We start from the raw sequence: 20,308 nt of genomic DNA on the forward strand, positions 1-20,308 counted from the left end.
GCACTTTTTTTTATAGGAACTCTTCTCTTCCCAGGAATTCTCACATTATAATATATTTATATATTTTCCCTCTGATGATCATTAATAAAAGTAAGTATTGCTCACATTTATTGGGAAATTATTATATGCTGAAGAGAAGTAATGAAGCTTAGATTTGAAGCAGAAAATTGCCTTGCCTTAAAACTATGAGGACTAAGTTTCTGGGACTCTTTCATTTAATATAGCAGGAGAGTTTGCTAGGAAGTATACTGATAATCATTTAAACCCTCTACTCCCTCCCGATTTATAACTCTGATTACTATGAATAGAAACTCTTTGGCAATGAAGATTGGGAATAAAAGATATCTATTACATTCAGATCTCAAAACATGAGGACACTGACAATTCTATTTCTACTTTAGATTTTCCTTTAAATAAAAGATAGGCAATGACTAGTTAATCTAAATTTGATATTTTTTTCTATTAAAAAATCAATGGAAATACTGGCCAGTGTCAGCCAGTATACTAAGTTTTCCTTCAAATTTGAATTGACATTGTTGCCCAGAAATAGACCAAGCAAATACTGGTAGAAAAAGCATGACCTATACTCAAGCAGGTATAGGTTCAATTCTTGGCTAGACCACTTACTTCTCTTTTGAAAAAAAATTGTTATTAGTTACACGTGACAGTAGAATGTATTTTGGCATATTATACATACATGGAGTATAACTTCTCATTCTTCTGGTTGTACATGATGTGGAATTACATTGATCGTGTATTCAAAACGCACATATGAAAGTAATGTCCAATTAATTCTACTCCCTTTCCTATTCCCATTCCTTTCCCTTCCCTTTGTCTAATCCCAAGTACTTCTAATTTTCCCTAAGTCTGCCTGATAAAATGGGGTCTAATAAAAACTTCACTTCAGAGTTGTGTGTCAGGGATATTAAATAAGATAATGTATATTCAAGTGTGTTGCACCTTGAGAACACTCAACAAATATTAGGATTCCTTATCTTCTTGGATGTATCTGTAGGTAGCATGCCAGGACAGGCTGACCCAGCTTACACAGGTGATAAATGGTTCATCTTCTCAGGCATTGTTGTTTTTTTCCTTGTAGCAAGTTCCAATAATGAAAACTGAAATCTGGAGCTCTGGGTTCTGGGAAGATGGTTTTATGAGAACCTGAAATCCAACTGGAAAGTCAGTGCTGGAGGTGAAGGGACTAGGCAACCCTTCCACATAAAGCAGTGGGCTTGCCAAGATCATGCCACCCTTCCCTCTATTTCCAGGAACTCTGGCTCAATTTCTCCTTGATGCTTACATTGATACCTTGAAGCCTTAAGGAGTAAAGATCTCAAGTGGCTCTTATTAGCACACTGAAGAGATGATCAGCATTTTATCCAGGGCTCTATAGCTGTCACTATGAGTGACAGATTTCAGGAGGTTCCCTTTCTACTTTTTCTCTTCAGCTAAATTAGGAAGAATTCTAATCCACTATTTCATGTAACTCTTAGTTTATTAAGAAGCATTACTGATATAAATTTTCCTTGGGTTGCCTTAGAAAAGGCTGAAATATCACTTTGTAAATTAACTTCTTTTCTTACACTAAGCTGTGTGTTTGAGAGAGCAATGCCAGAGAAGAAGCTGCATAGAAAATTTGGTTAGGCTTTTTGGGTTTGTGTGGGAAAATCAGGGGCATATCATAGCATAAACTTAAACTAGTCTGATTTTTAGTCTAGGATAAATTAATTTACTTTTGTAGCTTTCTCCATAGTACTAAATAAATAGATAATTTGACATCTCTTGCAATGACATATAATTTTATAAATAATCATGAATAGACAGAGCAAACTTCCACTTTACTTTTCCATGTTGACATAAAAGAATAATTTAAAATTGATTTTTTCATTTAAAACTATCAAAGAAATATGTTTCATTCATTTTTATGTGATCAAATAATGATGAATACCTTATACATTATTGAAAACTATCTGACTTGAAGCTGGAAAAAAGCTATAAAAATTACCAGCAAATCATGATTAGCCAAATTGTTATCTTGGTTGGTGAATTTAGTGTAACCCTGTTTTCTCTTAACTACAACTATGAATACTCAAAGAAAATCCTACATCCTTTATATTTTTATAATTAAAGACAAATTCATTAAACTTTAAGTCAATATAAGAGTCACTTCAAAGCTATATTAGATATTTAAACAGAAAAGGTGGCAGGTATTTCTTTGCATCTTGGTGAAATATTTCCAAAAGCTATATTTTATTTTAAATTTTAATATAAATATTAATATAAAATATTAATATAAATATAAAACCAAAATTATACATATTTATGGGTTACCTTGTGATGTTTTTATATACATAATATAGTGTAATGTTTAAATAAGTTTAAATATCTGCCTCTTCAATTGATCTCTTCAAATATCAATTCTTTAGAATAAAATATTTAAACTCCTTTTTCCTAGCTCTTTGAAATATACAATACAATATCATGATCTATAGTCATCCTACTGTACAATAGGATACCTAATACCTATGTTACTACTATCTAACTAACTATAACTTAGTTCCCACTGATCATCCTCTACTCTTAATTCTACCCAGCCTCTGGCAGTCACCACTCTACTCTCAACTACCAAAGAGTTATATTTTGTATGAAGCTTAACTTCAATACTGAGAATGATACTCAGGATATATCAAATAACTACAGAAGTGTGGAGTAGACATGTGCATGTATTAGTTTTCTATGTAGAATAACATGAGACCTCAATAATGAATAAGATAAGGAGTCTAATATGGTTCTGACATATGTTAATGCCTTAGGACCATACACTTTATGTGAAAATTGAAATTACTTTGAAGATTCTGGTTGCACTTAAAAAAGATTTAAATTATAACTCTTAGCTTCTACCTATGGTTTCTACCACACTTCAGAAGGCATTAAAATATTTACTTACATGATTGACCAGGGAAGCATGAATCCACAGAATACTTTTTGGAACCCACATATGCAATATAACTTAACAGATCTTTCATTTTTAATGAAATGGTGTGTGTGTGTGTGTGTGTGTATATATATATCAAGTACAAAGAAAATTCACTAAAATCAAGATCATGCTTAGCTTCAAAGTAATGCCCAAAAATAAAATAGAGACATTAAACCCAAAATTTCAAGTTTATTTATATAGGCAAATTGATATTTTACTACATTACATACACTTTCTTTTTAAAAAAATTTTGAATATCTTTAGTTGTAGATGGACACAATAACTTTACTTATTTATTTTATGTGATGCTGAGGATTGAAGTCAGTGCCTCACACATGCTAGGTAAGTACTCTATCACTAAGCCACAAACCCCAGCCCTACCCACACTTCTAATTCTTGTGTTTTTAAAAATTAGGAAAAAATCTACAAACACCTTTAAAGAACTATTTTATGCCTTTTAAAGAAATGTGAAAAAGAAGTGTGGGACTTTTTTCACTACTCTTACCTCAAATTTAGGTCTATAAATTACACTGAAGCATGAAGTTTAGAGGTAACTTTTTAACCACTATCACACGTCTTTTTTCTTCTAGTACTGGTGATTGAACATGGGGCCTTGATCATGCTAGGCAAGAGTTATACCACTGAGGTACATCCCCAGACCAAGACATGTGCCTTAGTAACTGGTCTGACACTTCGCAGTCTTGACTTAGATTTGCCTGGGTATAAGGATTTGATAGATAGTTTCTATATCATTTGTACAATTATCCATGCTGCTTTCATTTCCTGGAATATTTTAATTACTTCCTTGAGTTCACATCCTTCTCATCTTGCAAGAACTAGTTCAGAAAATAGAGTCAATATAAGGTTTTCCCTCATTCCTTTCCCAGAAGGAGACTCATTAGCCTCATTTCCATGGAACATGATTTGTACTTTATTACATTTCACTTTCTATACTGCACTAAGACTATCTTTTCTACCAGAATGCAATGAAATTTCAGGTAGGATGGGTACCTATTTCACCCTTACATTATTAAGAGTGCTAGTTGAGTTTCTTACACAGAAGCACTTAATATTGAATAAAATATCTTCTCTCCCTCTCTACTGCTGACTTTAAATCAGGTTCACTGACCACTTTCTCCAAAAATCATTTCTGCATTAACTGCATCTCCTTCTCAGGCATTTACAAAAAAAAATTTGCAAACACTCAGCAATTTTTTATTAGTGTATACTATGTAAAATTTAATACTTATTTGGCTTTTGTGGTTTGCCTTAGGTTTTCTTAAGTAATTTCAAGAAAGAATTTGTGAAGTCCTCAATAAGGTGATAAATTCCCTTTGGGAGAAAACATGCTTTGCTATTTATTTGAGATCTACCTGACGTATTTTCTCACTCTCACTGATCTGACAATGTCCATTTCCTCACCCCATAGTCCAAACCACAGGCTGGCAAACCTTGGCCTACAGGTCAATTATAATTCTCTTCCTGCTTTCACATGGCTTACAGATCAATATATTTTTGTATAATTTAGATGGCTAAAAAAGAAACCACAAGTGGGTGATTAGCTCAGCCTGTAGAGCGCTTGCCGAGCATGTGCACGGGTGCAGGTTCGAATCCCCAGCACATCGGAAGAAAGCAAAAAACGAAAAAAAAAAAAAAAAAACCCACAAGAATATATTTCAATGTATGAAAACTGATATAGAATTCAAATCCTAGAGTTCATAAAGAAACTTTATTGGCACACAGCCACATCCATTCATGTATCTATGACTGCTTTCAGGTATTACAATAGCAGAGTTGAATAGCTGCAATAGAGACTGAGTATGGCCCTCAAAGCTTAAAACATTATTTGATTTTTATAGAAAAAGTTTACTGACATCTGCCTAAACATTTGATGACATGTTGGTTTTGGGATCTGGTTGTCTTCTTTGAATCTCTAAAACTTTAGTTTTTAGATTTTTAAAAATGTTTTGGCTGAGATTTTATTCTAAATCTGAGAGGAAACAGGTTTTTAAGAATCTACATATCCCACTCCTTGGCCTATACTCAAAGGACTTAAAATCAGCATACTACAGAGATACAGCCACATCGATGTTCATAGCTGCTCAATTCACAATAGCCAGATTGTGGAACCAACGTAGATGCCCTTCAATTGATGAATGGATAAAGAAACTGTTATATAAATACACACACACACACACACACACACACACACACACACATAAAGAATAATAAAACTATGGCATTTGCAGGTAAATGGATGAAATTGGAGAATATCATGCTAAGTGTGATCTCGCTGATAAGTGGATGATGACACATAATGGAGGGTGGGAGGGGGCAAGAATGGAGGAAGGAGGGACTGTACAGAGGGAAAAGAGGGGTGGGAGGGGTGGGGGGGGAGGAAAAGAATAACAGAATGAATCAAAAACTATTACCCTAGGTAAATGTATGATTACACAAATGGTATGCCTCTACTTCATGTACAGAGAAACAAGATGTATCCCGTTTGTTTACAATAAAAATAAATTTAAAAAAACAAACAAAAAGAATCTACACATCAACAAACTGGCTGTGCTCACTGGAGACACAACTATATAGGGTAGTGTTGTATCTGTGTCAATTTGTGGAATTCTTTTAACTTTAGGATGTCTCAATTCATTTCAAAAAACTATTGATGTGCAACAAGCACCCTTTCAGAAATTTGAAACCACCTCAGAATGGTGACCACAGTTTTTATTCTTAAGATTTCAATTCTGCATCATAAATCTGAGGTCAATGCCAAGGCAGATAGATTCCCCAACTCCACAGAGTTACACAGTAGAAGAATGAAGAACATAACCAAATGAGATCTTTATAAAAGAAAGGATAATTCCTCTGACCTCTTGGCATAAAAGGCCACTTAAATATCCATGCAACTGCTAAATAGAAAATACTGCCAAATATAGCTCACTTCCTTGACTTGGGTAAATACATAGGATCTACTATAGGTTTTTTCGTTTTTAATCTTTTGTTCCTTCACAGGAAATGGATGGAAGAAGAGGATAATAATCAAGAGAGAATTCCACCTTACTGCTTTAAACATTTGAGAGTTCAGTCCCTATCTGTTCAATTTACTAAACTTTACTTATAATATGCTATGACCTGAATTTGAAGTACCTAGTGTGAAATAATCACACATTGAAATAAAGTATTTTCTCTCATGTGTCAGCAATGAAGCACTGTATAGGATAACAGCAAGAATTGTAACAAAAAGGTATTCCTTTACCTTGTTCTTGCTTAATCCTCTCTCTTTCTGCATATCCTGCAGTCAGCATATTAATTCTGTTAAGCCACCTGAAAAAACAAATATCAAAGTCAGTAATATTGTAACTTAGCCCTCAAAGCTTGAAATAATATTTGGCTCTTTACAGAAAAAGTTGATTGATATCTGCTTAAACATTTGGAATCTGGTTGTGTTCTCTGGATCTCTATAACTTGAGTGTTTATTAACTAAAATATTTACTTCTTAGAAATAGTTAAGATGTCTAAGAATATGGTGAATAATCCTACATAAAAGATGTGTTCTTTGCCACTCTTGATACATGGAGTCTTCAATGAGTCATAATTTACTGTAGTACAAACTGTTCTTACACCCAAGATGTTATTTTGATACAACAGTTGAGAAAAGCTGCTAATATTTGTTCCAAAAATATTTATTCTGAGATGACCAAAGCTATATCTGTTGCTCCAAATGTAGAAGTACATCAAATATTCCTGTTGTTCTATTTCTTCAGAACAAATGTTCTGATATACCTAAATTATTTACAATCAAACTTATCCTGATAAGAGTTTCAGACCTTGCCTATGAAAATAATAGTTTTACTCTGAATGATAGTTTTGATTAAACTAATTTAAATTTAATAATCCAAAAAGAAACACATCTGAGAATACTTCAGAAACTTGTCTCTGAATAGAGTATTGAATTTTCCAAAGATATAAGGAACATATACAATAAGCATATATATTTTAACCTCTGTTTGCATCTAAAAATGTATTTTCATGAACAACAGTAAGTTAAAAATAAATCTTAGCTCTTTCCTCATTCAGTACTATTGCTATTGCCAACGTAGTGACTGTCTGAAGCAAAGCGCTGTCTCAGTCACTTTCCTTTGTTCCATGAGGTCTCATTTTTTCCAATCATTTATGTTGCATCAGATTAATAAATCACAAAATCTTTAAACAAGGTGATGAAGCAACAATCTTCCACTGGTCAATCCTAAGCCATGACCCATAAACTTCCCAAAATCAGAAACTGAAGAACTCACCTTTCAAACTAGCTTGGGTAAGTTTGGAATTACTAGTATAGTTAATATCATTAAATTATAGAATAATCTTATCTAGGTGTGCTCTTAAGGAAAAGGTGTACTTGAGAACTTTTGCTCCTAAGATCATATCTCCCTGTCAAGTGGAAGATGACATTATTTGAAGTGATCATATATTTCACCATTTTTGCCAGGTGGTGTTAACTGTGCATCAGATACTAAGCATATCTTGAAATGGAATGAAAGTTATGTGTCTGATAGATGAAATGACATCTACAGAAATTTAAACTTTAAGTATAAGTCAATTATAGCCCAACTTTATTTTGACAAAACCTACAGGGCTATTGTCACCTCAAGTATGTGTGGGAAATAAAGAAGGAACTGAAATAGAATGGAATAAAATACTGATCACATGAATTCAACAGCCCAGAATACACACACACTTCTGAAGATTATAAACTGTAAATCAAGAGGTCAATTTCATGACAAATAACTATTTAAAATGACTCTAGTTATTAGCAAAATGTCAAATTTTAATCTATTCCAGAGTTCATTTATAGTAAGAAAGGGGTTGGATTTGTACTACAAGGCAAATCTTACCATTCTTGGGAAAGACTGTCTTGATGTTTTGGGAGTAAAAATTGTGATTATACCACTAAAGAAAAATTCACCACTGAAATTTAATCCAGTGCCTTGTATTAGCTACTTTAAAAATCATTAATATTTAGTGTAATCAGAATTCTAAAGGACAACGAGGTTCTTATGAGATGAATCAAGAAATTAAAAAGAAGCTTCCTCAAGTTTTCAATTCAACATTTATTAAGTGCCTGCCATGTGCTGAACACATGAACGCTATTAAGGGTGTTCAGCTTAACATGTGGTAACATGAAGAGTTGAAGACCTAGAACAAAGGTATAAAATAATTAAAAAACAAAATAAGAATATCATGCCCCACCTGCCATGTGTATGTGAATAACATTTTCATCTTGAGAATAAGGAGAAAAAGCTCTCCAAATTCTAATTGCCTAGTGTGAAATTTCAAGAACGGTAGTTATATGAATTAAGAGGAAATAATGGATACTGCATGAGTAATTCCTTTCATTAAGTATTCTCAACATCTTCTTTGTCATTTCCTTATATTCATATCTCTGATTAAAAAAACAATGCTTGTACTCCTGTTTCAAAACAATATTTATAAAACCGCATTCATTTAGTCTGTTCAAGTATATTTATGAAGCCACACAAATTTTGTGCTTAAAAACTACCATTTTTAGAGACATACAGAGGCACATGGAGCAACAGCCCAAAGTATATCAAAAGAATACACATTGATAATGAACATTTATGTACACTTGAAATTTATTTACCTCTCACAAAAATCTTTTTTATAGGATAGTTATTATTCTCACTATTTATAAAAGGGTCAGTAACCTGGCATAGAGACTTTAAGTTTCTTGCCTAAGGTTGTAGAACCAGCAAATATGGAATTGAAAAGGTTATTATCCCCACCTACCTATTAAACACATTGAACAATAACAGGCATGGAGAGGTCAAGTTCTTCATTCAAGATCACACAGCTATTAAGTAGTATAGCTGGGATTTAGATAGTCTGGTTCAAAAGTTACATGCTCTTGATCACTATGCTATCCTGCCTCTCCCTAACTGTAGGCAGGTTATATATGTAATATAATATACACTAGTTGCCGAAATTATAAAAAGGGAAACATTTTAATCTAAAACTCAAATTCTACAATTTTATTGAAGAGAAATGGGGAAGTACAGGAAAGGGAAGAAAAAAAGAAATTCATAAAATTTAAAGTTGAAACATGAAGAAGAAGTTGGTAGATGATGGGGGTATACATATATATGACATATATATAATATATATTATATATAATATATGTGCCTTATGTGGTGACTTTCTTTGTATGTCTTTAAAAATGGTATTTTTAATCATAAAAATTATATATATATATATATTTTTTTCCCCTGAGTCATCAAATAACCACAGAACCATCTAATAGTTGGCTATATGGTCCTGTCCAGTTGACAGAAAGAACTTTGCTTAGGCTTCAATTATTGAGATGAGTGTTCTGTCAGAAACAGCACTTAAAATAATTTTTTGTGGAATTCTTAGGCCATCTAGGAATAAATTTTAAGACATTCTTGTTTTTTTTTTTTCTTTCTGCGGTACTGGGGATTGAACCCAGGGCCTGTGCTTGCGAGGCAAGCACTCTACCCACTGAGCTATATCTCCAGCCCTTAAGACATTCTTAACATAAACTTTAAAAAAAATAATTTTCTTGTGGTGAGATTCTATGGTCTGTATATGGATTCTGGCACCACTTTGGTAAACTTGACAAATAATCAGAGTTTTATTTTATTTTATTTTATTTTGCTGTGCTAGGGATGGAACCCAGGACTTTGCATATGCTAGGAAGTGCTCTACCACTAATCTACATTCCCAGCTAGAGTCTATTTAAATGTCATTCTTTCTGTATTATTATTTTAAAAAATAAATTTTATTATATATATTTTAGGCTTATAACATGATGTTATATGGATAAGTACCATTCTTTAAAATTAAGTATGGCCATAAGGAATTCTATCTGGGTTCATTTTATTTTTAAACTAATCAATCTAGAAACTCCAGTAACATTCTCTAAGCATTACTGTAGAAAACTTAGAACTCTAGGCCTAAATGACTTTAAAACTACTTTGAAATTTAAGTAATACTTTACCTGTTCATATCATCAAGATGTTCAGCAGCAAAATAAAAGCTTTTGATTTTAGGATGACAGGCTTTGAATGCACTGCAAAAAGAAACAAGGTGTGTTTATTTTATTTCAAATTGGGAAATAAGTTTGAACCAAACAATTTTTATGGGTAAAATTACCTCAGCATCTAACCTGAGTTCACATATATATACTTCCAACAAGATGACAGAAATCAGTAAGAAAATCAATTTTCTGCCCACAAAACTGCTTTCTTATTACCTCAATTTGAAAGCATTAGATGAGAAACCTATAAGTTAAAAGCTGGTAATTTAAAAAAAATTTTTCCCTTCTTTCCCTCTCCCAAAATAAAATCCACTTACTATTTCTTGCGGCATTCACTGGCTCTATCAATTTTAAATTCAGGCAGACTGATGAATCCTTCTGCTTTTTCATCCTAAAGAAGCAATATTCTCATTTAGGCTATTACATAAAAAGATTTGAGGCTAATGACACTGCATAACTATGCCTTAAGTATCTATACTAACAAATCTGTTCTTCAATTCCTTAAATTTGACATTTGAGATTATAAATCCATTCTCACATGTGATAGCTCATAAATTTAAGGTATATTTTGAACTTGTTAAAAGTTAAAATATGTACAGAACTTAATTAAAAATTCTCTTTATATAATAACAAGGATAGAAAATTCTTTAATTCTCAAAGTACAACATGTCTAATAAGAAATTTTCTGGGGTTTGGGGTACAGCTCAGTGGTAAAGCACTTGCTTATTATGTGCAAGGCCCTGGGTGAATCCCCAGCACCCCCCAACAAAAAGGTGAAATTTCTGGTCAGAGTGTATGTACACTTTTATAATGTACAAAATAACTGGAGTTCCTATTTATAATACACGTTTTATTATGTTTTAATGTTCACATATAAAATATAGAGATTCAATTTTTCTTCTGTCTCCAAAGATTCTCTTATCAAACCTGAGTTAATTTTTCATAATTATATAACATTTGTATTATGTATCATTTTTAGTGTGGAAACAATATAGGCCAACTTTTTCTTCAATTATCTGGCTTGGGATACGTATTATATTTATAAACATCATTTTCATGTGGATTTGAATAATCCATAAAATCCTTCTCTCTTTAATGTTATATTTACAAAACCCACAAATTATCCAAAATATTATGTTAGATGCAAGTGATCCCATCTAAGCTAAAACTATCTTTGGCTAACCCTTTAATCACTGTCTCTTTTCCTGCACATGGCTAAGCTCTTTAGACTTTTACTATCCTAAACTCTTATTTGATCTGTGTAATATCAGTTCATAGCTCCTTATATATCAAGTTCAAGTGAGGTTGTATTCACATTCATGATCTCAAAGAGCAGATTCTCAATTCTGTGTGTATATGCATACATGTGATTTTCGTCAATGCTGAACTTCTATGCAAAACTTAAAATTAGATGCTATGAGCAGTGATTAAGGGTGTGTGTGTGTGTGTGTGTGTGTGTGTGTGTGTGTTATAAAAAAGAACAGTATGGAAAAAAAGAACAGTATGGAAAGTTTTCAATCTTTAAATAAACTTTTATTCCAGTCTTGGATTAAAGACAAAGCTTTCAAATTCTATTCTCAATTTTGATTTCTATGTAACATTACCTTTGCTGTCCTTCATTTAAAAATTTAAAATTTTGAATAATTTAAGTATTTTTGAGTTAATTATTGTCTCCCTGTGATATGATAAGTGATCTCTGACATTTGTCTGACAAAGATCACATCAAGGTATTATTTGCAAAGTGTGCTATGCAACTATTCACTCATATCTCACAAGGCTAACACAGTAACAATAACTTGATGATTGAAACATAACTACTGAATTGAGGGTATAGCTCAGTTATAGAGAACTTGTGTGAGACCATGGGTTTGATCCCAAGTATCACAAAAACGTACATACAAAAACAAACCTAATGTTCAATAAAAAGAGGTCACAGTTTTTCATCACTTAAACTTTTAAAGAATATGATCCAGTTCATAGTAGACAAATCTACAAATGACTTTACAATAAAGAGAAATATCGATATGCTATATCTTGATATTACTTGGTAGGCAAACAAAAAGTATTTAAAATATCTATTAAATAAAAATGTAGGTAAAATTATAGTTTGTTTACTATACTTAAAATAAGACACACTTAGTGAAATAAGTGATATTTTAGGTAACTTTGCAATTGCCACAAAATATCAAAAGAACAGAAAATGAACAAATCTTTTATACAGGTAGTATAGACATTTTTATTAATAGAAAAATATATTACTTCAAGATTTTACAAATAAAACGTCAATTTGAAAAAATATTACTGGAGGCATATTACTTAAATACTTTTTGTATGCCAGATATTGTTTTAAGTGGGATTTACCTTCACTGATTCATTTCATCAATATGATAGCCCAGTGAGATATTCATTATTACTTCCATTTTGCAGATAAAGAAACTGAAGCATAGCAACTCAGGTGGTGTTATTCCTGAGTCTGCATTCTTAACATAACATGACATAACATGACATAACATATGTTATGACATAACATGACATAACATAACAGCCTGTTTGCGGAACACCAAGTTCTTTAGATACAATATGCTCTAATCATGGGCATAATAATGTTGTTCAATTACATTTCAACAATTAATCTTCAAATGCAAATAAATGTCTTAACCTAACAGTTTCTGGAAAAAGACTATTCAAACAGAATATTATATTAAACCATGTACATTTTTATAATAGCAGAAATCATTGTTTAAAAAAGCTAATAATAAAGTGAACTGATAGCTATAGCAAAGGAATCAAAACAAATATACAGTCAAAGAAATATCAACGAAGTATACACTTGGCATATCTGTGGAGATAAATGATAGGTTGTGATATGATTACCCTGGATATAAATCTGTTGTACTAAAAACTCCAGGAAATCATAAGAACAACTTAAATGTGTAATATATGTACCCTCCCTATACTCTTAATTCCTATTGAAATAAATACTTGTAGATTTTCAAAAGTAGTCTACTAGTTCACTTTTTCTTCAATAAAAAGTATTAATGCTTTATTATATTAACTTTATTTAAATTACTAAAGAGCTTCTCCATTAAAAACAATTCAAAAAATATGAAACTTTGAACAAAAACAAGACATTTTGATATAAATTGCCATGTTTAATCCCTTTAATTAAGCTACTACATGAATCAACTGGGTATTTTAGTTCGATACATATAATTTTAATATATTTTGTGCTTAAGTTATGTTTCAGTATTAGAATAATTGGGGCACTTTACTTCCAAAACCTCCAAATGAAATCATTTTAAGAAAATGTATTGAAAAAAATTAGCAGAATTCCTTACTGGATTTAAGGTAATTATAATTTCAAAATGTAAGTCTAAAAATGGTGACAGTTTTAGTTAAAGATAGAGAATGAATAAGAAAACAAAGTGTACTTTATTTTACCTCTTCATTAATATACCAGTATAGGGATGCATCCTTGAGGACAAACCAATATTTCTTCCATTTCTGTGAAAAATAACTCTTTGCATCTTTCTTTTTCCAAAGCCAGCCCTCACAGTCACCACGACCAAGGTCCTTGCAAGAAATCCGTCTTTTGCTCTTGCCTGCTATAGGACCTAAAGATAATAGTAAGTGAAAATGCTCTTTAAATTTTGAAAAAGGTATAGAGGATTAATCTATAGATTCTAAAAATAAGTCAGGGTTCTTTAAAAATTATCATTTTCACATTGTATTAGAATAGAAAAATAAAGACATCTTTAATGCCTTTTCCTCCAAATAAATGACACAATTAATTAAAAAATGTGTAATCCCAGTTTCAAAACATGTTGTGACCATTTGCCATAAAAGTTACCTTGTTTGGTAACTGAACTGAAGGAGAAGCTGGTCTCAGCAGCTCTTGCACTAGGGGGCTGTGCTTTTCCAAACTACACTTGGCTCAGGCAAGAGAAGAATGGGTTATGTGTACTGTGCTGGTGATTATCACAGCGCAAACCAAGTAGGTAAAGGTTTCACTTTATTTTCTTACCTTTGTTTTTCTTCTTTGATTTGTGCTGCAGAGAGGACTGCTGAAATGTCTGAAAACAAAGACAGGGAAGAATGTTATCTGATACTTGGGATATAATCCATAGCTCCAGTAGGCTATACAGAACTCTCAAGGGCTAAATGATGACTCAACACTGGTTAGAGAAAATACCTTATTTTTTCCCAAAGTCTCAAAATAAATTAATATATATCATGTCACTTACATCTCTAATCTTGTAGGAAGCAGGAGAGGTTACTATCTTTACCTTTATTTTGTAGACAGAGAAATCAGGGTATGAAGCACTGGTAAAACTAGGAACTTTTTACTTATTTTCCTTCTGTACCTTTTTAAGGGGTTTAGAGTGTTTTCTCATACAATATCTTATTTGATTCTCATAAAAATCTCATTAAGTAGGTAGGCAAATATGATTATAATCTACTAATATACTATTCCCTTAGTCTTTAAATATTTTAGCCCTTGGATCAGTATTTTCTTCTCATGTTTAATTCTATCACTATTGTTGGTGACTAATCTTCATGTAGATATTAGCATGCTGCATCCTCATATATGATTTCCAATGATCTTTACCTCTCCATTCTTCAGTTAACTGTCCCCATGACTATGTTTCATATCTTATGCACACTGTAGTCACTGCCTCTAATATCTATGGTTCACATAGTCCATACCACCATCCCATCAATTTAAAAAATATTCATTATGGCTTCTAACTAATTGACTATACTGCCCTTTTATGCCTGTATTTCTCTCCTCACACTTGTTGTCCATGGGACATCATTATAATGGTTCCACTGAACTATAACTCCCTGTACCACACCTTCCTAGCTAAACAACCATCTCTGTTAAACCCACCTATCTCTTTACTCCATGCAATGTACCTCAATAGCTTAGCATATCTGGAGAAAAACCCACAGCTGTATTGACTAATTTAGTTTTTGATCAATGACTATAAATCACTGGTTCCAGTTAGATAATCTTCTAAGTTAGATGGTTTACTGGTGTAACAAGATTAATTACATTCACATGATTAGTTAGACAAGTGGGAACAGAGATAGCATATATGCTTTTAATTCACAGATATTCTTTCAAAATGAATTTTAGGTAACAGTTTCTTCATAAAGATATATCTATAAGACACAAATGGATTTTTTGTTTATACAAAATTTTCTGATCTTGGTTTTATACAATACATATTATTTAGAATCTTTACTAACAATAGTATTCTACTTAAAGAAAAATTTTCTCATTCTGCATATGATTTACACAAATCTAGTGAATGTTAGGGATGGGTACAATATGTAAAGATAAAGGTCAGATAATTTTTAAATATATAATGTAACCCAGAAATAATAATCACTCAAGTGTCCAAGCAATATAAATAGGTATATATGTGGTGTTTGTTATATCTCTCTATAAATAAACAGTATTTTCATAAAGACCATGATTGCAGAGTATAATCGGTATACCTATTCTTTCTCCTCTCTCTCTTCATATGTATATATATATATATATATATATATATATATATATATATATGATCTCAATCTTTGTAGCATTCATGGTTGTAAAAATTCATAATCAATTTTTGAGAGAAAGCATAAAAGATAAACCCATTACTCTGTGTTGATTTTCTTGAGTGCACTTTGTTTCAAAATAATAGTTTAAATGATAACTCAGGCTAGAGTGCTTAATGTAATTTACATATAGCTATTTTCCCTAAATTGTTTGGTTATAAAATTACTGATTAGGATTTTTCCTTTTGTGTTTCCACAAGTAATCATTATAGTTTTACAGCTCATTATTTTGAAAATGACAAAGATGGGGGTGGTTTGTTTTTATGAAACTACATGGTAACAGCTTGGAAGAATTGGGTTATATAATGTACTGCCTATGCATTTGGTATGCTATTCCTTAGAATCTGAAAGTCTACTTATAAATTTGCACAAAAACACCATTTTATGCTCTCCAGGTTTCCTTTTTAACAAGATTTATCTTGTCTTTCTCTATAAATATATGGTATTTTCATAAAGATCATGATTGCAGAGTGTAACTGTATTGTTGAAACCTGACTATGCCTAGGCATTCAATACAAATTTATCATTCAATGAAACAAAGCCTTAGATGTCTTTTGTAAATATTGTAAATATTACAATGAAGTTCTTAAGAGAGATTTACTTATTTTTCCAAGTGACTTGATATTCTAAAAAATGAAAAAGTTAATTGAATTATAGTCCTTTGAAAGTAATGAGAAAAAAGCATAAAAACTATACATTTAGGTAGAAAAGAGTTAATATAGCAGGCCTGAGGATTCTATTTTAGAAGAATCTATTTGCAAGGTTGGTCCTTGGCTTACATCTGGGAACGTGGCTGGTAAACAGTTTCCTATACTAATATGAAGCTTCCCTAAATGATGATTATGTTTCCCATCTAGGGGCACTGAATACCTGTTTTCCTTCTGGAAGTCTAAAATTTTGTTGGTTCATAGGCAGAGGATGCCTGTGTGACAAACTCAATAAAATCCTTGGGTGCTGAGTCTCTAGTGGGCTTCCCTGGATAGAAACAATACAAACGATGTGGCTGCATTTTTGCTGCTGGAGAGAGTGTGTGCTCTGTGTGGGCTGTCATGGAAAGGAGAGGGCACAGGAAACTTGTACATGGATTTTTTCCAGATTACAGAGGTGTCTTTTTTACTTACTGAGCTGCATATCACTTATTGTACCACTCTAATAAAATTTACTGTGAATACAACTATATGTTGTGTCCAATGAGTTCTAGCAAGTTACCAAATGTGGGATTGTCTTGAAAAACTCCAAGTCTCATATTATAAATGGTCCCTTTCAAACTTATATTAGAAAGGTTCATTATTTACACACACACAAATAAGCTCCTGACTGTTAAGGTTTCCTCATGTAATAAGCAGCTGTGTTGTTATGAAGCCCTTGAGGTACAAATTTATGATAATACATTGTTTTTAGTAGAACTGAAGAAATTATTCATTCTGACTGACAGAACTTTAATTTGTGCAAAACATTTTAGTTTCTAAGGATATTATGCAATATTTAACAAGAGCAAGAAGTTAAGAATACACTATAATGGATAACAAGCTGATCACTATAATGTTCTAAAACAACTAAAGAGGCCTAGAATCTTTGCAGTAATGACAATGCATATATTTCTGATGAAAATGCAAATTCATAATGCATTTATTTCTCTATTTTTAAATTTATTTTATTTGCTCTACCTAGTTGTACATGACAGTAGAATGCATTTATACATTTTGATAGATCATACATAAATAGAGCATAATCTCTCATTTTTCTGATTATACCTATTGCAGGATCATATCAGTCATGCAGTCATACATGTACATGAGGTAATAATGTCTGTTTTACTGTACTATATCATTCCTTCCCCCATACCCCTTCCCCTCCCTTCACTCTCTCTACCTAATATAAAAAACTCTATTCTTCCCTAGCCCATCCCCCTTCTGCATATCAGAGAAAACATTCAGCCTTTGATTTTTTGGGTTTGGCTTATTTCACTCAGCATGATATTCTCTAACTCCATCCATGTACCAGCAAATGCCAGAATTTAATTTTTCTTTAGAACTGCGTAATATTCCACAGTATGTATGTATGTATGTATGTATGTGTGTGTACACATTTTCTTTATCTATTCATCTGTTGACGGGCATCTAGGTTGGTTCCATAGTTTAGCTACTGTGAATTGAGCTGCTATAAACAACGATGTGGCTGTGACACTGTAGAATGTTGATTTTAAGTCCTTTGGGTATAAACTGAGGAGTGGGATAGTGGGTGAGTCAAATAGTGGTTCCATTCCAAGTTTTCTTAGGAATTGCCACACTGCTTTCCATAATGGTTGAACCAATTTGCATTCCCACCAGCAATGTATGAGTGTACCTTTTCCCCCACAACCTCACCAACATTTATTGTTGCTTGTATTTGTGATAATTGCCATTCTAATTGGAGTAAGATGAAATCTTAGAGTAGTTTTGATTTGCATTTCTCTAATTACTAGAGATGTTGAACAATTTTTCATATATTTATTGAAAGACTGTATATCTTCTGTGAATGTCTGCTCATTCCTTAGTCCATTTATTGTCTGGGTTATTTGTTTTTTTGGTGTTCTTTGAGTTCTTTATGTATTCTAGAGATTAATGCTTTATCTGAGGTGCATGTGGTAAAGATTTTCTCCCAATCTGTAGGCTCTCTCTTCACATTATTGATTGTTTCTTTTGCTTCAAAGAAGCATTTTAGTTTGAGTCCATCCCATTTATTTATTCTTGATTTAACTTCTTGCACTTTAGGGGTCTTATTAAGGAAGTCAGGTCCTAGGCTGACATGGTGAAGATTTGGGCCTGCTTTTTCTTCTATCAGGTGCAAGTGTCTCTGTTCCAGTGTCTAAGTCTTTGAATCACTTTGAGTTGAGTTTCATGCAGGGTGAGAGATAAGGGTTTAATTTCATTTTGTTACATGTGGCTTTCCATTTTCCCCAGTACCATTTGTTGAATAAGCTATCTTTTCTCCAGTGAATGTTTTTGGCACCTTTGTCTGGTATGAGATATGTAGGTTTGTCTCTGTGTCTTCTATTCTGTACCATCAGTCTACATGTCTGTTTTGGTGCCAATATCACGCTGTTTTTATTACTATAGCTCTGTAGTATAGTCTGAGGTCTGGTATTGTGATGCCTCCTGCTTCACGCCTCTTGCTAAGGATTGCTTTGGCTATTCTGGGCCTCTTATTTTTCCAAATGAATTTCATGATTGCTTTTCCTAGTTCTATGAAGAATGTCATTGGGATTTTATTAGGAATTGCATTGAATCTGTATAGCACTTTTGGTAGTATGGCCATTTTGACAATATTAATTCTGCCTATCCAAGAGCATGGGAGATCTTTCCATCTTCTAAGGTCTTCTTCAATTTATTTTTTAGTATTCTGTAGTTTTCATTGCAGAGGTCTTTCACATCTTTTGTTAGATTGATTCCCAAGTATTTTTTTTAAGGTGATTGTGAATGCGGTAGTGTTCTTTATTTCTCTTTCAGTGGATTCATTGCTGATATATAGGAATGTTTGATTTGTGGGTATTGATTTTATATTCTGCTACTTTTCTAAATTCATTTATTAGTTCTAAAAGATTTTTGGTGGAATTTTTTTGGATCTTCCAAATACAGAATCATATTACTGGCAAATAGTATAGTTTGAATTCTTTATCTATTTGTATACCTTTAAGTTCTTTCTTCTAATTGATTTGGCTAGATTTTCAAGGACAATGTTGGATAAATGTGGTGAAAGAGGGTATCCTTTTCTTGTTCCAGTTTTTAGAGGGAATGCTTTCAATTTTTCTCCATTTAGAATTATGTCAGTCTTGGGTTTAGTATATATGCCTTTATGATGTTGAGGTATGTTCCTACTATCCCTAGTTTTTCTAGAGTTTTGAACATGATGGGGTGCTGTGTTTTGGCAAATGCTTTTTCTGCATCTATAGAGGTGATCATATGATACTTGTTTTTAAGTCTATTGATATGATGAATTATGTTTATTGATTTCTGTATGTTGAGTCAAACCTGCATACCTAGGATGAACCCCATTTGATCTTGTTGCACAATCTTTTTAATATATTTTTGTATGCAAGTTGTCAGAATTTTATTGAGAGTTTCTGCATCTACTGGTCTGAAGTTTTCTTTCTATGATGTGCCTTTGTCTGGTTTTGTTATCAGGGTGACATTAGCCTCATAGAATGAGTTTGGAAGGGTTCCCTCCTTTTCTATTTCGTGGAATAATTTGAGGAGTATTGGGGTTAATTCTTCTTTGAAGGTATTGTAGAACTCAGCTGAGACTCCATCTGGTCCTGGGCTTTTCTTAATTGGTAGAGGCTTTTAATGGCGTTTTTATTTCATGACTTGAAATTGTTCTGTTTAAATCGTGTATGACCTCCTGGTTCAGCTGAGGTAGGGCATATGTCTCTAGAAATTTGTTGATGTCTTTGATAGTTTCTATTTTTTGGAGTTTAAATTTTCATAATAGTTTTTAATTATATTCTGTATTTCAGTTGTGTCCCTTATATTTCCTTTTTCATCAAGTATTTTAGTAAATTGGGTTTTCTCTCTTTTTACTCTTTGTTAGTGTGGCTAAGGGGTTTATCAATTTTATTGATTTTTTTCAAAGAACCAACTTTTTGTTTTTTCAACTTT

General features: G+C 32.3%; 1 protein-coding gene across 5 annotated transcripts in view; it reads right to left on the bottom strand.

The window, feature by feature from the left end:
- Positions 1-20,308, bottom strand: part of Cnksr2 (connector enhancer of kinase suppressor of Ras 2) — a 275,785-nt gene that overhangs the window by 45,841 nt on the left and 209,636 nt on the right. For all 5 annotated transcript variants that reach the window (XM_047535710.1, XM_047535709.1, XM_047535712.1 and 2 more), the window contains 5 exons: positions 14,083-14,131; positions 13,500-13,672; positions 10,376-10,449; positions 10,020-10,091; positions 6,243-6,310 (listed from right to left, as the gene is read on the bottom strand). In XM_047535710.1, coding sequence (XP_047391666.1) covers positions 6,243-6,310; positions 10,020-10,091; positions 10,376-10,449; positions 13,500-13,672; positions 14,083-14,131 — 436 coding nt within the window. The remainder of the gene's footprint in view (positions 1-6,242; positions 6,311-10,019; positions 10,092-10,375; positions 10,450-13,499; positions 13,673-14,082; positions 14,132-20,308) is intronic.

This window comes from Sciurus carolinensis, chromosome X, assembly GCF_902686445.1.
Source record: "Sciurus carolinensis chromosome X, mSciCar1.2, whole genome shotgun sequence".
Lineage (NCBI taxonomy): Eukaryota > Metazoa > Chordata > Mammalia > Rodentia > Sciuridae > Sciurus > Sciurus carolinensis.